A 13500-nucleotide genomic window follows, 5' to 3' on the forward strand; every position below is an offset into this window, starting at 1 on the left:
GACTTCAACTCCCAGAATTCCACAGCCAGCAATGCTGGCTGTGGAATTCTGGGAGTTGAAGTCCACATGCCTTAAAATTGTCAAGGTTGAGAAACACTGGTCTAGTGCCACCTTCTTCCCCCTCTCCAAAAAGGAGAATATTTGTAACTCATGGTTGACATGAGGCCCGGGTTGTTTTCTTGCAGATGTTTCATTATCTAGTTTGTCCCAAAGGTGCTTTTTCAAAAGGCCACTGGATTCTGGTTTTTCCTTGAAAACGTTTCGCTTCTCTGAAGAACCGAAGAAGCTTCATGGCTGAGAAGCGAAAGGTTTTCAAGGAAAAACGAAGTCCAGTGGCCTTTTGAAAAAGCACCTTTGGGACAACCATGACCTCGATGACTGAGAATCTCCACAGACCATTATCTGGTTTGGGTAATGAAACATCTGCAAGAAAACAAGCAAGTCCAGAGAGCATCCCTCACCACCTTCCTTGTAAGATAACCACGAGATGGGTTGCAAGGTCCCTTCCAACTTTACTACTACTACTACTACTACTACTACTACTATTATTATTATTATTATTATTGATCATCGCACAGTCAGCCAGATGTTCAGACTGGATTTGGCATTTTTGTCTACCTATCGAGTCCTTCCCAAGGACCTGGGATAGGCAGATGTGGATGTTTGATGGTATTATTAATTATTATTATTATTATTATTATTATTATTATTATTATTATTATTATTATTATTATTATTGATGATGATCATCGCACATTCAGCCAGATGTTCAGACTGGATTTGGCATTTTGTCTACCTACTGAGTCCTTCCCAAGGACCTGGGATAGGCAGATGTGGATGTTTGATGGTATCACAGATCTCGTCGCAGGATGGAAGCAGTTCCTAGTAAGGCCGCCTTTTGCAATTGACTAATGGTGAATATGTCAATGCCGATGATGGTGTTCAAGTGGTGCTCCAGTTGTTTTGGTGGTGGTGGTGGTGGTGGTGGTGGTTGTTGTTGTTGTTGTTGTTGTTGTTGTTGTTATTATTATTATTATTATTATTATTATTATTATTATTATTATTATTATTATTATTTTGTCCATCTTTTGTCCTCTGACCAACCAAACTGCAAATCTTTCACTTGTCTCCAGCATATGCACACCCTCGTGGCTTTATTCCACAGATAAGGTGGAAATCAGCTGACTGCATTCAGACAAAGCATTGCAATCATGGGTATATAAAAACGTTCCTCTTGTAAGAAGATGGATTGACTAGAAATATTCTCTGGGCTGCTGGTCCAGATCCAGCTGGAAGTGCTAACACATCATGAGATCTCCTGTCTAGGTGGAAAACCCACCAACATTCGGTAATCTGGTAATCTACCTAGTTTACCCAAACTTTTAACAAATCTACGCTAAAAGGAGACAAGCCGAGGATTCCACGATGACAAGGAAGATTTTCCCCTAAGAATAAGCAGCTCTCGTTCATATCACTTCGGAGGCTTTTGATTAATGGATAATTTATTTATTTAAGCGGTTAAATAAATGAAACTATTTTAGAGTCTATCCAATTTGCCCTCCCTTGATAGGGCGTTGCTCACGCTGCCTAGGAATTCTGGGCACATCTGGATGGCCCCTGACCAGAACCGCCCCGTTTTTCAGAAGCTTTCCACTCACGTTAGTTGTTTTTTTGTAATAATCGATGTTGTGAACATCCCTGGCCAGACCAAAGTCAGCTATCTTCATCACGTTGTCTTCCGTGATCAGAACATTTCTGGCTGCCAGGTCCCGGTGAATACACTGCAGAGAAACGGTTTATAGGGGAAATGTTGAGAAAAAAGTATAGTGGACATTTTGGATCAATTAAACATCTGTATTCTTCATTACAAATCTGAAGGGTTCTGTTTAATTCCCTGTGCTTTAGAGTATAAATTAGTTGCAGTGACATGGAGACTTTGAATGTAGGGGTGGCTCTTTATGTCTTGCTTGAGACTACCAGGAGTCCTTGACTTACAACAGTTTATTTAGTGACCGTTCAAAGTTACAACGGCACTGAAAAAAGTGACTTGTGATAGTTTCTCACATGACCCTTGAAGCCTCCCTCTGATCACGTGATCAAAATTCAGCCGCTTGGCAACTGGCCTGTCCTTATGATGGTTGCAGATAGGCAAAGTCAATGGGGGAAGCCTAGAACTAGAACTCCACCTAGAACTAAGGAGAAACTTCCCGACAGTGAGAACAATTAGCCGGTGGAACCACCTGCCTCCAGACGTTGTGAATGTTCCAACACTGGAAGTTTTTAAGAAGAGACTGGACAGCCATTTGTCTGAAATGGTATAGGGTTTCCTGCCTGAGCAGGGGGTTGGACTAGATGGGCTCCAAGGTCCCTTCCAACTTTATTATTATTATTAAGCCAGATTCACTTATGTGTTGCTAACTTAACAACTGAATGACTCACTTAGCAACTGTGGCAAAAAAAGTCATAAAATGGGGCAAAATTCATAACTTAACTGTCTCCCTTAGCCACATAAATTTTGGGCCCAATTGTGATGACAAGTTGAGGACTGATTGTAGAGGTTACTAAAAAGAGCAACGTTAAATTTCCTCTGTTGGCGACACGTACAAAAAAAAATTGAACCTTCATTGTTCCCTAGGGTTTGATCTCTGAATTACTGGATTTTGCAGATCTTATTACACAAGAAGATTTATAGGGAAATCCCTCAATGTTAAAGATGTTTTTACGTTGAATTATATTTCCAAAACTCTGGAATTTGACCGTCTTTGAGGAATTATGGTTATGCTCAGATTGGGGCATTGCCAAAAGAATCATTTTGAGAAATAGGAGAAGGGTAATGGATCTATATTTTTTTTTCTTAAAAGGCAATTTTCCCCACTAAACAGCAAACGAAGCAACGTGTTTCCCGTTGATCTAAGTTTCACAATATTTTACAATGCAGCAGCTTCACCAGTTTCAGCTTCAATAGGCTGCTCAATTTTTGTTTGAGGCACCTAACATTGAAATTAATTCATTTAATTTCAGTTAATCTTTCATGCTCTCTTCAAGATGCAGTACACTTTTGGTCTAGGCATCCCACATTTTGTGCACCCAAAGGAATAAAATATATCGCCTTCAAATCAACGTTTAGCTATTCCATCTCCAAGACAGAACTTTGTATGCTGATTCACTTCTAAATAAATACCATTTCAACTTCTTCTTCTACTTCTTCTAGACTATTTATCTCCTTTCTTAGCTGTCTAGCCCAATGTTATTCTTGTCTCCTTAATATAACGTAGTGGTTTTGTTCCACATTCCCATTATAAGCCACCTTTTCTAACCTCTGGAAGTCTGCTTTTTGGCAAATGCTTGGCTACTCACTTTTTGAGATGCCAGATACTCCATTCCACGGGCCACCTGGTAGGCACAGGAGACCAAGTCCTTGAAGGTCAGCTGTTCCTCAGGAAGCTTGCAGGTATCAAAGGAATAATCCATGCCAGGTAGCCGGCGAGCTCTCAGGTATTCCCTTAAATTCCCCTTGGAGGCATATTCCACAAGAACGTAGAGAGGACCTGGAGAAAACCATCCATTACTGTTTGACATATTCTCCAGCTTTCCTGGCAGCTTGCCACTCATTTTAGGACTGGTGTGTCCTTTCATTCAGATTCTACAAGAGAGGAACTTCAGTTCCGCGATGGATTGTGTTAACTTCAACGTTGGAAAGAGGAGCTGTACCATGACAATTGAGCAAGGTGACAAGGGGTGGGTGAAGATGGACATGGTTACGGGGATGTCTTCAAGCTACAGACATCAACGCTCAAATTGGAAGAATCAGCTGTCTTCCAGCCACTCATCAGAAAGGAGCCCAGATGCCCAGGCCATGCCAGGAATTTTTAAGAAAAAGGGGATTTACTGACTAATCCAAGGCCTTCTTCAGGGTTGCCCTGAGGACAACTCATTTGAGATGTCTTGAGATGCCTTCCTGAACACCCACGAAGCTTTCTGCTGGGTTCCAATTTTCCAAAGTGGAAAATCTGAGCTCATGTGGGAATTTCCACGCATACCGTTCTACCTGTGAGGTTTCCTCCAGGTTAGAGTGATTTTGAAGAGGCAGAATCCACCTCCTTTACTTTGAGTAGGACCTCAACGGGAGAAGGCAGAAAGCAAGGACACTGAGGGAGAAGGTGGTGGGGCTTGGCTTTTGGGTAGGGTCACATGGAGATTACCATGAGATGCCATCAGAAAATGGATAGCCTTTTCTGGTGACATCATTTCACAGGGATTAGAATAAAAACAGGCATTGCAGAAGACCAAAATGAAATTGCTTCTCTTCACAGAGAAGAAGGGGTTGGCTTATTGTCCGAAGCACCTGAGGGCAGGACAAGAAACAATGGGTGGAGGCTCGTTAGAGAGAGATCCAGTGTGGAATTTAGGAGAAATTTCGTGACTGTGAGAATCAGTTAACCAGTGGAACGGCTTCCCTACAGAAGTTGTGGGTGCTCCATCACTGGAGGCTTTTAAGAAGAGATTGAACAACCATTTGTCCAGGATGCAATAAGGTCTCCTGCCTTGGGCAGGGGGTTGGACTAGAAGATCTCCAAGGTCCCTTCCAGCCCAAGGATTCTGATTTTGGGGCATCTGCAGTTAGATTCAGGAGTTGCAGTTGCAACACTTGAGATGGTTCTAGAATAAGCAGCCTAGAACTGCTAGAAATGGTTCTGTGCATCACAATAAGAGTAATATTTTCCTTTTTAATAATCTTTCTTTTTAAAGCATCAATTCAGTGCAACAATGGCATGGAACCCACTTCACTTCAATATTCCTTCTAGGTGAAACGTTAGCTGCTCCGCAAATGCTGGTAAGTCAGAGAAATGTGTGCAGACACAACCCTCTGCAGAGAAATGGATTACTAGCACTGATTAAGTGAAGTATTTAAATTATAATTTAAATACTTAAATTATATTTCATATTGGTCTTTCAGGGCAATTGAGACGTGACTTTTGCACGCCAGTAATTAATTACAAAAGAAGAACGGCTGCGGGGCTTGGGTTTGGCCAGAATAAAGAAAAGAAGAAATAGGGGCGACATGATAGCAGTATTCCAGTATTTGAGGGGCTGCCCCAAAGAAGAGGGAGTCAAGCTATTCTCCAAAGCCCCTGAAGGCAGGACAAGAAGCAATGGATGGAAACTGACCAAAGGGAGAAACAACTTGGAATTAAGGAGAAACTTCCTGACAGTGAGGACAATTAACCAGTGGAACAGCTTGCCACCAGAAATCGCAGGCACTCCTTCACTGGAGGTTTTTAAGAAGAGACCGGACAGTCACTTGTCTGAGATGGTATAGGTTCTCCTGCTTGAGCAGGGGGCTGGACTAGAAGACCTCCAAGGTCCCTTCCAGCTCTATTCTATTCTAAGAGTAGAGCATACATATAGAACATAGAATAACAGGGTTGGAAGGGACCTTGGAGATCTTCTAGTCCAACCCTCTGCTCAAGCAGGAGACTCCATACCATCCTGGTCAAATGGCTGTCCAGTCTCTTCTTATAAACCTCCAGTGATGGAGCACCCACAATGTCTGAAGGCAAAGTTGTTCCACTGATTATTTGTTCTCACTGTTAGGAAATTCCTTCTTGTTTCCAGGTTGCTTCTCTCCTTGATCAGTTTCTATCTGTTGCTTCTCGTTGGACAATAAATTGACCCCCTTCACACTTCTTTGTGGCAGCCCCTCAAATATTAAAAGACTGCTATCATGTCCCCCCTAGGCCTTCTCTTCATTAGACCAGACATACCCAGTTCATCATGTTTAATTAATATCGTTTTTCTTCCTAAATCTGTTTTCCTCTTCCAGGGTAACCGAAAAAGCTTAAGAAAGAGGCAGGACAGCATGGGCACAATATGCCCAAAGCCCCACAGCCGCCCGTTGTGGGCACGTACCGTCCTGCGTGCAGGCGCCCAGGAGGTTGATGATGTTTTTGTGCTTCCCCATCATCTTCATCATTTCCATTTCTGAGACTAAGTCAGAGAGATCCTTGTCTGTGGCGTCGTCTGTGAAGGGAGGAGAAAGGCAGCAGTGAGAGGAAAGCATCTCTGTGTTCTGTCCCCGTCTGACACACCCCCCCAAACAGCGAGCCGAGGGTTAAATAACTTCTCCACACTCCACGCCACAGATAAGAAACTTGGCAGCAGCTCCGTATCTGCCTGCCAAGAACTTTTACTCAGAGAACACAGAAACAAAAAACAATACACACAGTTTGAAATTCAATCCACAGCAAACTACTTTGCCAGAGATTCAGCTTTGTCCGTCACAGAGTCCAAATGGCCACCACCTCCCTTTTATAGCCTGTGGGGTGTGGTCCAGTGACTCAGCTTAATCTCTGGCATGTCTCCTTTTCTGCTGCGCACGCTTGTCGCACCTACGCTGGCGTGGATCCAGCCACAACGTATCTTCATCACTATCCGAAACACCTGGCTCCTGGCCAATCTCAGAACCACCTGGCTCCTGGTCAATCTCTTCTCCGTTGGAAGACACCTGAGGCATTGCCAGAGAGGAGGGTCCTGGAGAGGGAGGCCTGGCCATCTCCTCTCCTTCATGTTCGGAGCCTTCTTCCTCCGATAAGAGGGGCTCACAAGACGGAGCCACAACACTCTGCTATAGGCCCCACATGTGTCAAACTGTGCCCGGACGTTTCAGCTTGCAGGTCCACAGCATCCCATAGTCGGTGGCGATTTCACCCTATTTCTGGTTTTAGGGATCAGTGACTCTTCCCCTCACCTTTCCTCCAATTGTGGATCACAACGGATGTTATAACAAAGATACACAACTGATATTTTGCTGGTTTGGGTTCATGTCCAGGCCAAATAAAGGGAACCACCCAGATGTTCTCCAGGAGGGAGGCCCCTTCTGCTTCAGAGAGGGGAGTGGGACTGGGGGGGGGATCCTCCTTTTCTGGAATGGCATTTCTAAGCCAACCCTCCACGCCCCACTCCCTCCCTTATCCCGTGAAGGACAGCAGTTGAAGAACTGAGAGGTGAACTGGAGCACAACGTCCGTTGTCTTGACCCAGGTAGTCCTTGACTTACAACCACAATTGAGCCCACAATTTCTGTTGCTAAGCAAGACAGTTATCTAAGTTGTGCCTCATTTGATGTCTTTGATGTCCACATGATGTCTTTTCTTGGTTGATGTCTATGGAGGTTCTCCATAGGTCATCCAGGTCCTGGTTGTCCCAAAGGTGCTTTTTTCAAGAGGCAACTGGACTTTCTTGTTTTTCTTTGAAGACGTTTTGCTTCTCATCCCAGAAGCTTCTTCAGGTTCTGACCAAATGGTGGGGAGTGGAATGATTTATACTCCTTGCAGACAGCTGGTCATTTGCTTTCCTTTAGTGAGTCGTTGAGGCCACCTGGAGGTTTATCTGATTTGAAAGATGGGCCAAAGAGGTCATCTATGTCAAAACTGAACATCCCTCTCTCAACAGAGGAGAGGGGGGATACAACCTCATTTATCTCCAGTCTACAACACAGTCCTTACAGCACTTCCAAGAAGGATACACACCCATTTCCACAACTCAGATGACCCTGAAGACACAAGTAAACCTCCAAGTGGCCTCAACGACCCTCTAAAAGGACACAAATGACTAGCTGTCTGCAAGGAGTATAAATCCTTCCATTCCCCACCATCCGGTCAGAGCTGAAGAAGCTTCTTGGATGAGAAGCGAAATGTCTTCAAAGAAAAAAACCAAGAAAGTCCAGTTGCCTCCTAGAAAAAGCACCTTTGGGACATGAAAAATAGTCCTAAGTCCCTTTTTTGGTTACTGCTGTAGCTCTGAATGGTCACTAAACGAATGGCTGTTAAGTCTAGGACCCCCTGCAGAAAGGACAGGGAAGAGACCCCAAAGGCCTGAGGGACCCTAGAGCAAAAGTCAGTCCACGGAGAGGAAGCTTGAGAAGTGAGCCAAACCAGGATTAGAAATCAGGAGTGCAAAGAGGCGAGGCTCATGAAAACAGCCCCCTCCCGCCATCAGCCGTCTTCCGTACCTTTCAGCATCTTGACGGCTACCGTGATGGGCCTGTTCGGCTTCTCCTTGTCGACCCCCAGGGCTTCGGCCATCACCACCTGACCGAAGCAGCCTTCGCCCAGAGGCTTCCCGAGAGTCAAGCTGAAAAGCAAACCAGCCAGAAGATGAGCACGGAGAACAAGGAAGCGGCCGTCTCCTAAGCCGCGCCCGGATGATGGTTTCCTCACCGCGATCTTGCCAATTCCCACTTGGGATCTGCGGGCAGCTCCAGCTCGGAGACGTTGGCCAGCACGGCGCCCTCGCTGGAGGAGAGGCGGGTGATCCTCACCAGGGGAGTGCTGGAGTTCACGGAGGAGTTGGACTCCAAGGACACCTGCTTGGGTAGAGCAAACGAAGGGTGGTCAGCAACAGGCCCCTCTCACCCCAGAGCCGAGGGGCAGGGGGGCCACCGGGAACCGCTGGGAGGCTGCTCAGCGTGATTATTAGACTCATGAGCACAGCTGAGCCCAAACTCTCCGTTGTTAAGCAAATCACTGCAGTTGTTAAGTCAGTAAACTGGTTGTTAAGTGAATCTGGCTTCCTGCATGGACTTTGCTTGTCAGAAGGTCACAAAAGGGGATCACGTGATACACACACACACCTGGGGCGTTGCACGAACACGAACCAGTGGCCAAACGTCTGAATTTTGATCACGTGACCCCTGGGAATGCCGCAACGGTCATAGACTGTAAAAAACAGTCCTTAGTCCCTTTTTTCAGTGCCGTTGCAACTTTGGACGGTCACTAAAGGAACTGTTGTAAGTCGGGGACTCCCTGTATTTTGCACGCTGGCCTTCTGGTTAAGAAATCCAGTCAACATTTGTGTTTAAAGAATGCTTTTGGGCTTAAGTGGCCCAACTTCTGATTCCTGAGCGTTGACAGCTCTGCTCCTTTGGGTTTTAGGAGAAGCGAGGGGAGCGCCTCCACGGTCTGGCAGAAGGGCTGGGCTGCTCCCGGGAAGGAAGTGGGGATTTTTGGAATAACCTGGTTGCAGGATAAAGCAGCACTCGAAACGCTTCCTGCGATCTTGAGGCAGCCTCGGACCATGTTGGCTTCTGCCTGGGGCTGATTAGCAGGGAGGAACAGGGGCTGAGGGGGGCAGGCCTGACCTGGAAATATTCTCTCTCTCTTTCTCTCTCTTTCTTCTCTCTCTTCTTCACTTTCTCTTTCTCTTTCTCTGTGTCTCTCTCTCTTCACTTTCTCTTTCTGTCTCTTTCTTCACTTTCTCTCTTTCTCTGTCTCTCTCTTCACTTTGTCTCTTTCTTTTTTCACTTTTTCTCTTTTTCTTCACATTTCTCTTTCTCTTTCTTCTCTCTCTCTTTCTTCACTTTCTCTTTTTCTCTCTTTCTTCACTTTCACTCTTTCTCTTCACTTTTCTCTTTCTCTTTCTTCTCTCTTTCTTCACTTTCTCTTTTTCTTCACTTTCTCTCTTTCTCTTTCTCTCTCTTTCTTCTTCACTTTCTCTCTTTCTCTCTTCACTTTCTCTTTCTTTTTTCACTTTCTCTTTTTTCTTTCTCTGTCTCTTTCTCTCTCTTCACTTTCTTTCTTTCTCTTCTTCACTTTCTTTCTCTCTTCACTTTCTCTTTTTTCACTTTCTTTCTTTCTCTCTCTTTCTCTCTTTCTCCACTTTTCTCTTTCTTTTTTTCTTCACTTTCTCTCTTTCTCTTTTTCTTCACTTTCTCTCTCTCTCTCTTTCCCTTTCTCTCTTTCTCTCTCTCTCTCAACATTAGGATCATTCAATGAAAACTGACTGAAAGCAAAATTAGAGGAGGTCAAAGAAAGGACTTTTTCAGACAATACTTATTTACGAACGAAGGCGAATCGACGTGTCCCAGGATAACGTTGCAGGATCCAGTCTGGGTCAGTCTCTGGGACCGGAGGTTTTTGTCTTCCGAGCTTCCGGACCGTGCCGGAGCCCCCATCCTCGGGGAGAAGTTATCAGGGAAAAGAAAGAGAACTTTTCTCTGAGGATGGGGGAGACTAAAGCGCTGGTCCCCGGGACTGATTCAGATTGGATCCTGCAATACTTTTATTAACTTGTGGAACCGATCACAAGATACGAAGATGCCCCCTGAGTTAGATGAAATTCAAGGAGGGCAGGTAGATCAGTGGCTGCTGATTCTGAAGACTCAAAATTATTCAGAGTCCCAGGACCATCTGGCTGTCTACTATGAAAAAAAAAGTAATATTTGGCTCGATCCAGAAGGCCTGCCCTTATAATTTTAAACATTTTCCACTTCTTCCCCTGAACCCAGGAAGCACTACGTGTATTTAAAAAAAAAAAATAGCACGGATGTGGTCCCTTCCCAGTACGCACGCCTTCGTATGAATTTATGAGCTGCACCAGTGAAAACAAGCTCACCCGTGCCTTTTCTTACTGTAAAGAGAAGCAGTTTGGAAAATGTTCTTCTAATCTAAACCTATTTTACATCCCACGTTAATGGAACACCACACAGAATCCAAGAAACAGTTAAGGAGATTGTAAGACTTTAAGGCCATCCTTTAAACAAAGGTTGAGTTCCCAGAAACAGCAAAATTAGAATAAATCCATATTCTCCATAAAGGGACTTGGTAACCTGGTTAATCCTTCTCTAGGGCTAAAAAAACCAGGAGGACGAAGGGAAGGGATAGGGCAGGGGTAGGCCACCTTGGCTCTTTTATGACTCGTGGACTTCAACTCCCAGAATTCCTGAGCCAGCTATGCTGGCTCAGGAATTCTGGGAGTTGAAGTCCACGAGTCATAAAAGAGCCAAGGTGGCCTACCCCTGGGATAGGGATATAGAGGAACAGTGATCTTGTATCTACTTTCTGTTACCTGTCTCTTGAGGGGGAACTTGGAGACTTTCTGAACGGCGGTGGCGTTTATAGCTTTTTTGGCCGGCCTTTTGATTTTATAAATCAACACCATCACGGCCACCAGGATGGAAAGAGCGAAGGCGATCCCGTAGCTGAGAATCCCTGCGTAAAACGAGCTGGAATCCTGTCTGGCAACCCGTTTTTCTGCTGGAGAAGGAGAAACACACATTAGGAGCCAGAAAAAAATGGCAGCCGAACCATATTCTGACATATTTCACTACAGCTCACACCCAATCTGAAAGACACCGCTGCCAAACAACAACAACAAAAAAAAACAACTCATGACAACAGCACTAAATATCCGCGATTTCCAAATTTCTTAAATTTGAGGATCGGCTTTAGTGTGGGAAGGTTTTCAACAAATGAGATGGGAAGCTCTCTCTTCTGAGAATCCATCAGCTTTCTCCACTGGATCCTTTATTTAGGAGCAGCCGTTCAAATACTGAAGGCAGCGCACGGGTTGACGTTCGAGCGCCATTAACCCCGCGCAGTAATGCCCCATAAATGTATACTAAAAGAATAATGCTGAGGTGCAAAAATTTCAGTTTGTGTTGCAGCACTGGGTGAGAAGCAGCTTAGCGTTTCTCAGATGAGTTGGGGCAGGGAATGGCATGATTTTAATTTGGGATCGCGTGATTCATTTGGCGCAAATCATAAAAAGTCCCTCCCTGCCAAGAGACACCCCAAGGCAGAAGAAGGGGTGGGGTGTGGGGGGGGTGAGGCAACAGGCCCTTCTTCGAGTCCACCTTGTGAGAAATTGACTACAGAAGCTGAGAGCCACAAATGACTCACAGGAGATTCCCAGAACAAGGCTTTTTTTTTTTCCAAATTAAATGTGGGCACCATTCAGCCAGTGAAAGTTGGACTCCAGTTAGAGGAAACCACTCCGTATATTGAACATTTTAGCATTCAGAAATGCCCCAAGCTTGTAAGTCTTGTGTGAAACAAAGACTTTTGGACTTCTCGAAGGCACCCCCGGGAGAGGCCAAAAAGTCGCAACGGGCTTTGCGACTCTTCAATCGAATCTGTGGCAGCCTCTTTCTTCTCACTCACTTGTAGCTGTCTAAAAACCAGTGCTGCATCCACAACCGTGTTACGAGTTCTGAAAAGGGCACCACCAGGGCTCCCAAGCTGGAGAAAGGCTCATCATTTAGAGTGAGTAGAAACGTGTTGTTTTTATCTCCGCTTGTCATGAGTTGCATGAAATGAAATGTGTATTTTGGCCCCTGAAAATGAACCCTCCGGGCCCGAAACACAAGATGCACCACCTGTTCAAGAGCTGCACCTTGGCACATAAGGGCTCTCCGTGCCCTTCAGAGGCAAAAGGGGAAAGGAGACCAAGCAGAAATACCTGGTAATACCGTCAGCCAAGCAGAATGGTGTGAATAACCAATAGAATTCCCCGCCAGGCAAGTATATTCCCCGGCGTCTTCAAAAGTAACATTCTGCAAGGACAGAATTTCTAGCTCTTTATCCGTTTTGTTAACACCTGCTGTCTACGGAGGAAAGAACAAAAAAACAAAAACAGAGAGAGGAAAGGAAGAAGAAGGAGAACAGAATAAGCAAAATTCCCAGAAAAGATCACCCAGACAAATTTTACAAGCAGATGGCGACTGGAAGAGCCTCTGTGACCTGTTCCTGGTTCCCTTGCACAACCGGGGGTGGGGGGACAAAGGGGGGGTTGTTTCCAAAGCAATCAGCTCCCTTCACCAGCCTCTGACTCTGTCCCACTAAGTGTGCATGCAGGCCAAAGCGTCCGAACGAAAAATTCCCTTCACAACGTGACTGTCTCCGGGTTAGGCGGGCCAGGAGGGGGACGGAGAGAAGAAGGGGGAAGAGAAGGCGCCAGAGACAAGCAGGAAGGATCAAGACAAGTGGGCAGAGTTAAATGTGGCTTTAAAGAGAAAAGCTTTTAATGCTTTAATTTGCAGAATTCATCCAGAGATTGGTTTGGGGTTTGTTTGTTTTTTTCCCCCATCCAAAAAAACCCTTAACTTCTCTTAAATCTGTTAGGAAGGCTTCAGTACATTTCCTGACCCGTTTTTTTGGTGTGTATTTTTTTGGAAAGGCACTGAAAACCGCGAAGGGCTTCGAAACGTGTGGCGTCCGTGGCGAAGGATTTCAGCGGGAAACGCCTGACAACGGCGCTTCCAAAGTGAGCTTGATGAATCGTGAAAAGAGGAGACGGACAACTTGATCGCACAAAGAGCCAGTTAATGACACAACGGGGGAGGCAGAGGAGTTTCAAAGACAGTCATTTAATGTGGGAATTTTTCTGAGCGAATGATTCATAAAAGCATTTCGTTATTCTAAAAGTCAGGGGAGGAAAAGTCAAAGTCATCATCTCGAAGACGTACAGCGTCAGGGCAGAGGAGAGAAGGAAGGGGGGAAAAGAAAGAAAGAAAGAAAGGAACCCAAGATGAATATTAAGGGTAACGCCTAGCAGTTTTAAGCTGTTTCGGCTCGTTCGTGCAGCTGCAAAGCCTCTGGGACAGAGTTGAGGAATTACCTGGTTCTGGTTTGTGAATGTGGAGCCAAAATGATTTTTCGGCTCTGCCTACGAAATTGTTGGCTCTACAAAGATATTCGCCTTCATCTCGTTTGGTCACATTGAA

At 45.2% G+C, this 13500-nt stretch overlaps 1 protein-coding gene across 1 annotated transcript in view; it reads right to left on the reverse strand.

The window, feature by feature from the left end:
• LOC107300178 (fibroblast growth factor receptor 3-like) overlaps positions 1–13500 on the reverse strand; it is a gene marked incomplete at its 5' end in the record, with an annotated part of 17787 nt that overhangs the window by 2447 nt on the left and 1840 nt on the right. The window contains 6 exons of the mRNA XM_015829517.1: positions 1603–1781; positions 3358–3548; positions 5911–6021; positions 8011–8132; positions 8219–8367; positions 10845–11032. Coding sequence (XP_015685003.1) covers positions 1603–1781; positions 3358–3548; positions 5911–6021; positions 8011–8132; positions 8219–8367; positions 10845–11032 — 940 coding nt within the window. The remainder of the gene's footprint in view (positions 1–1602; positions 1782–3357; positions 3549–5910; positions 6022–8010; positions 8133–8218; positions 8368–10844; positions 11033–13500) is intronic.

This window comes from Protobothrops mucrosquamatus, unplaced genomic scaffold (assembly GCF_001527695.2).
Source record: "Protobothrops mucrosquamatus isolate PMUCROS unplaced genomic scaffold, P.Mucros_1.0 scaffold6314, whole genome shotgun sequence".
NCBI classification, from domain to species: domain Eukaryota; kingdom Metazoa; phylum Chordata; class Lepidosauria; order Squamata; family Viperidae; genus Protobothrops; species Protobothrops mucrosquamatus.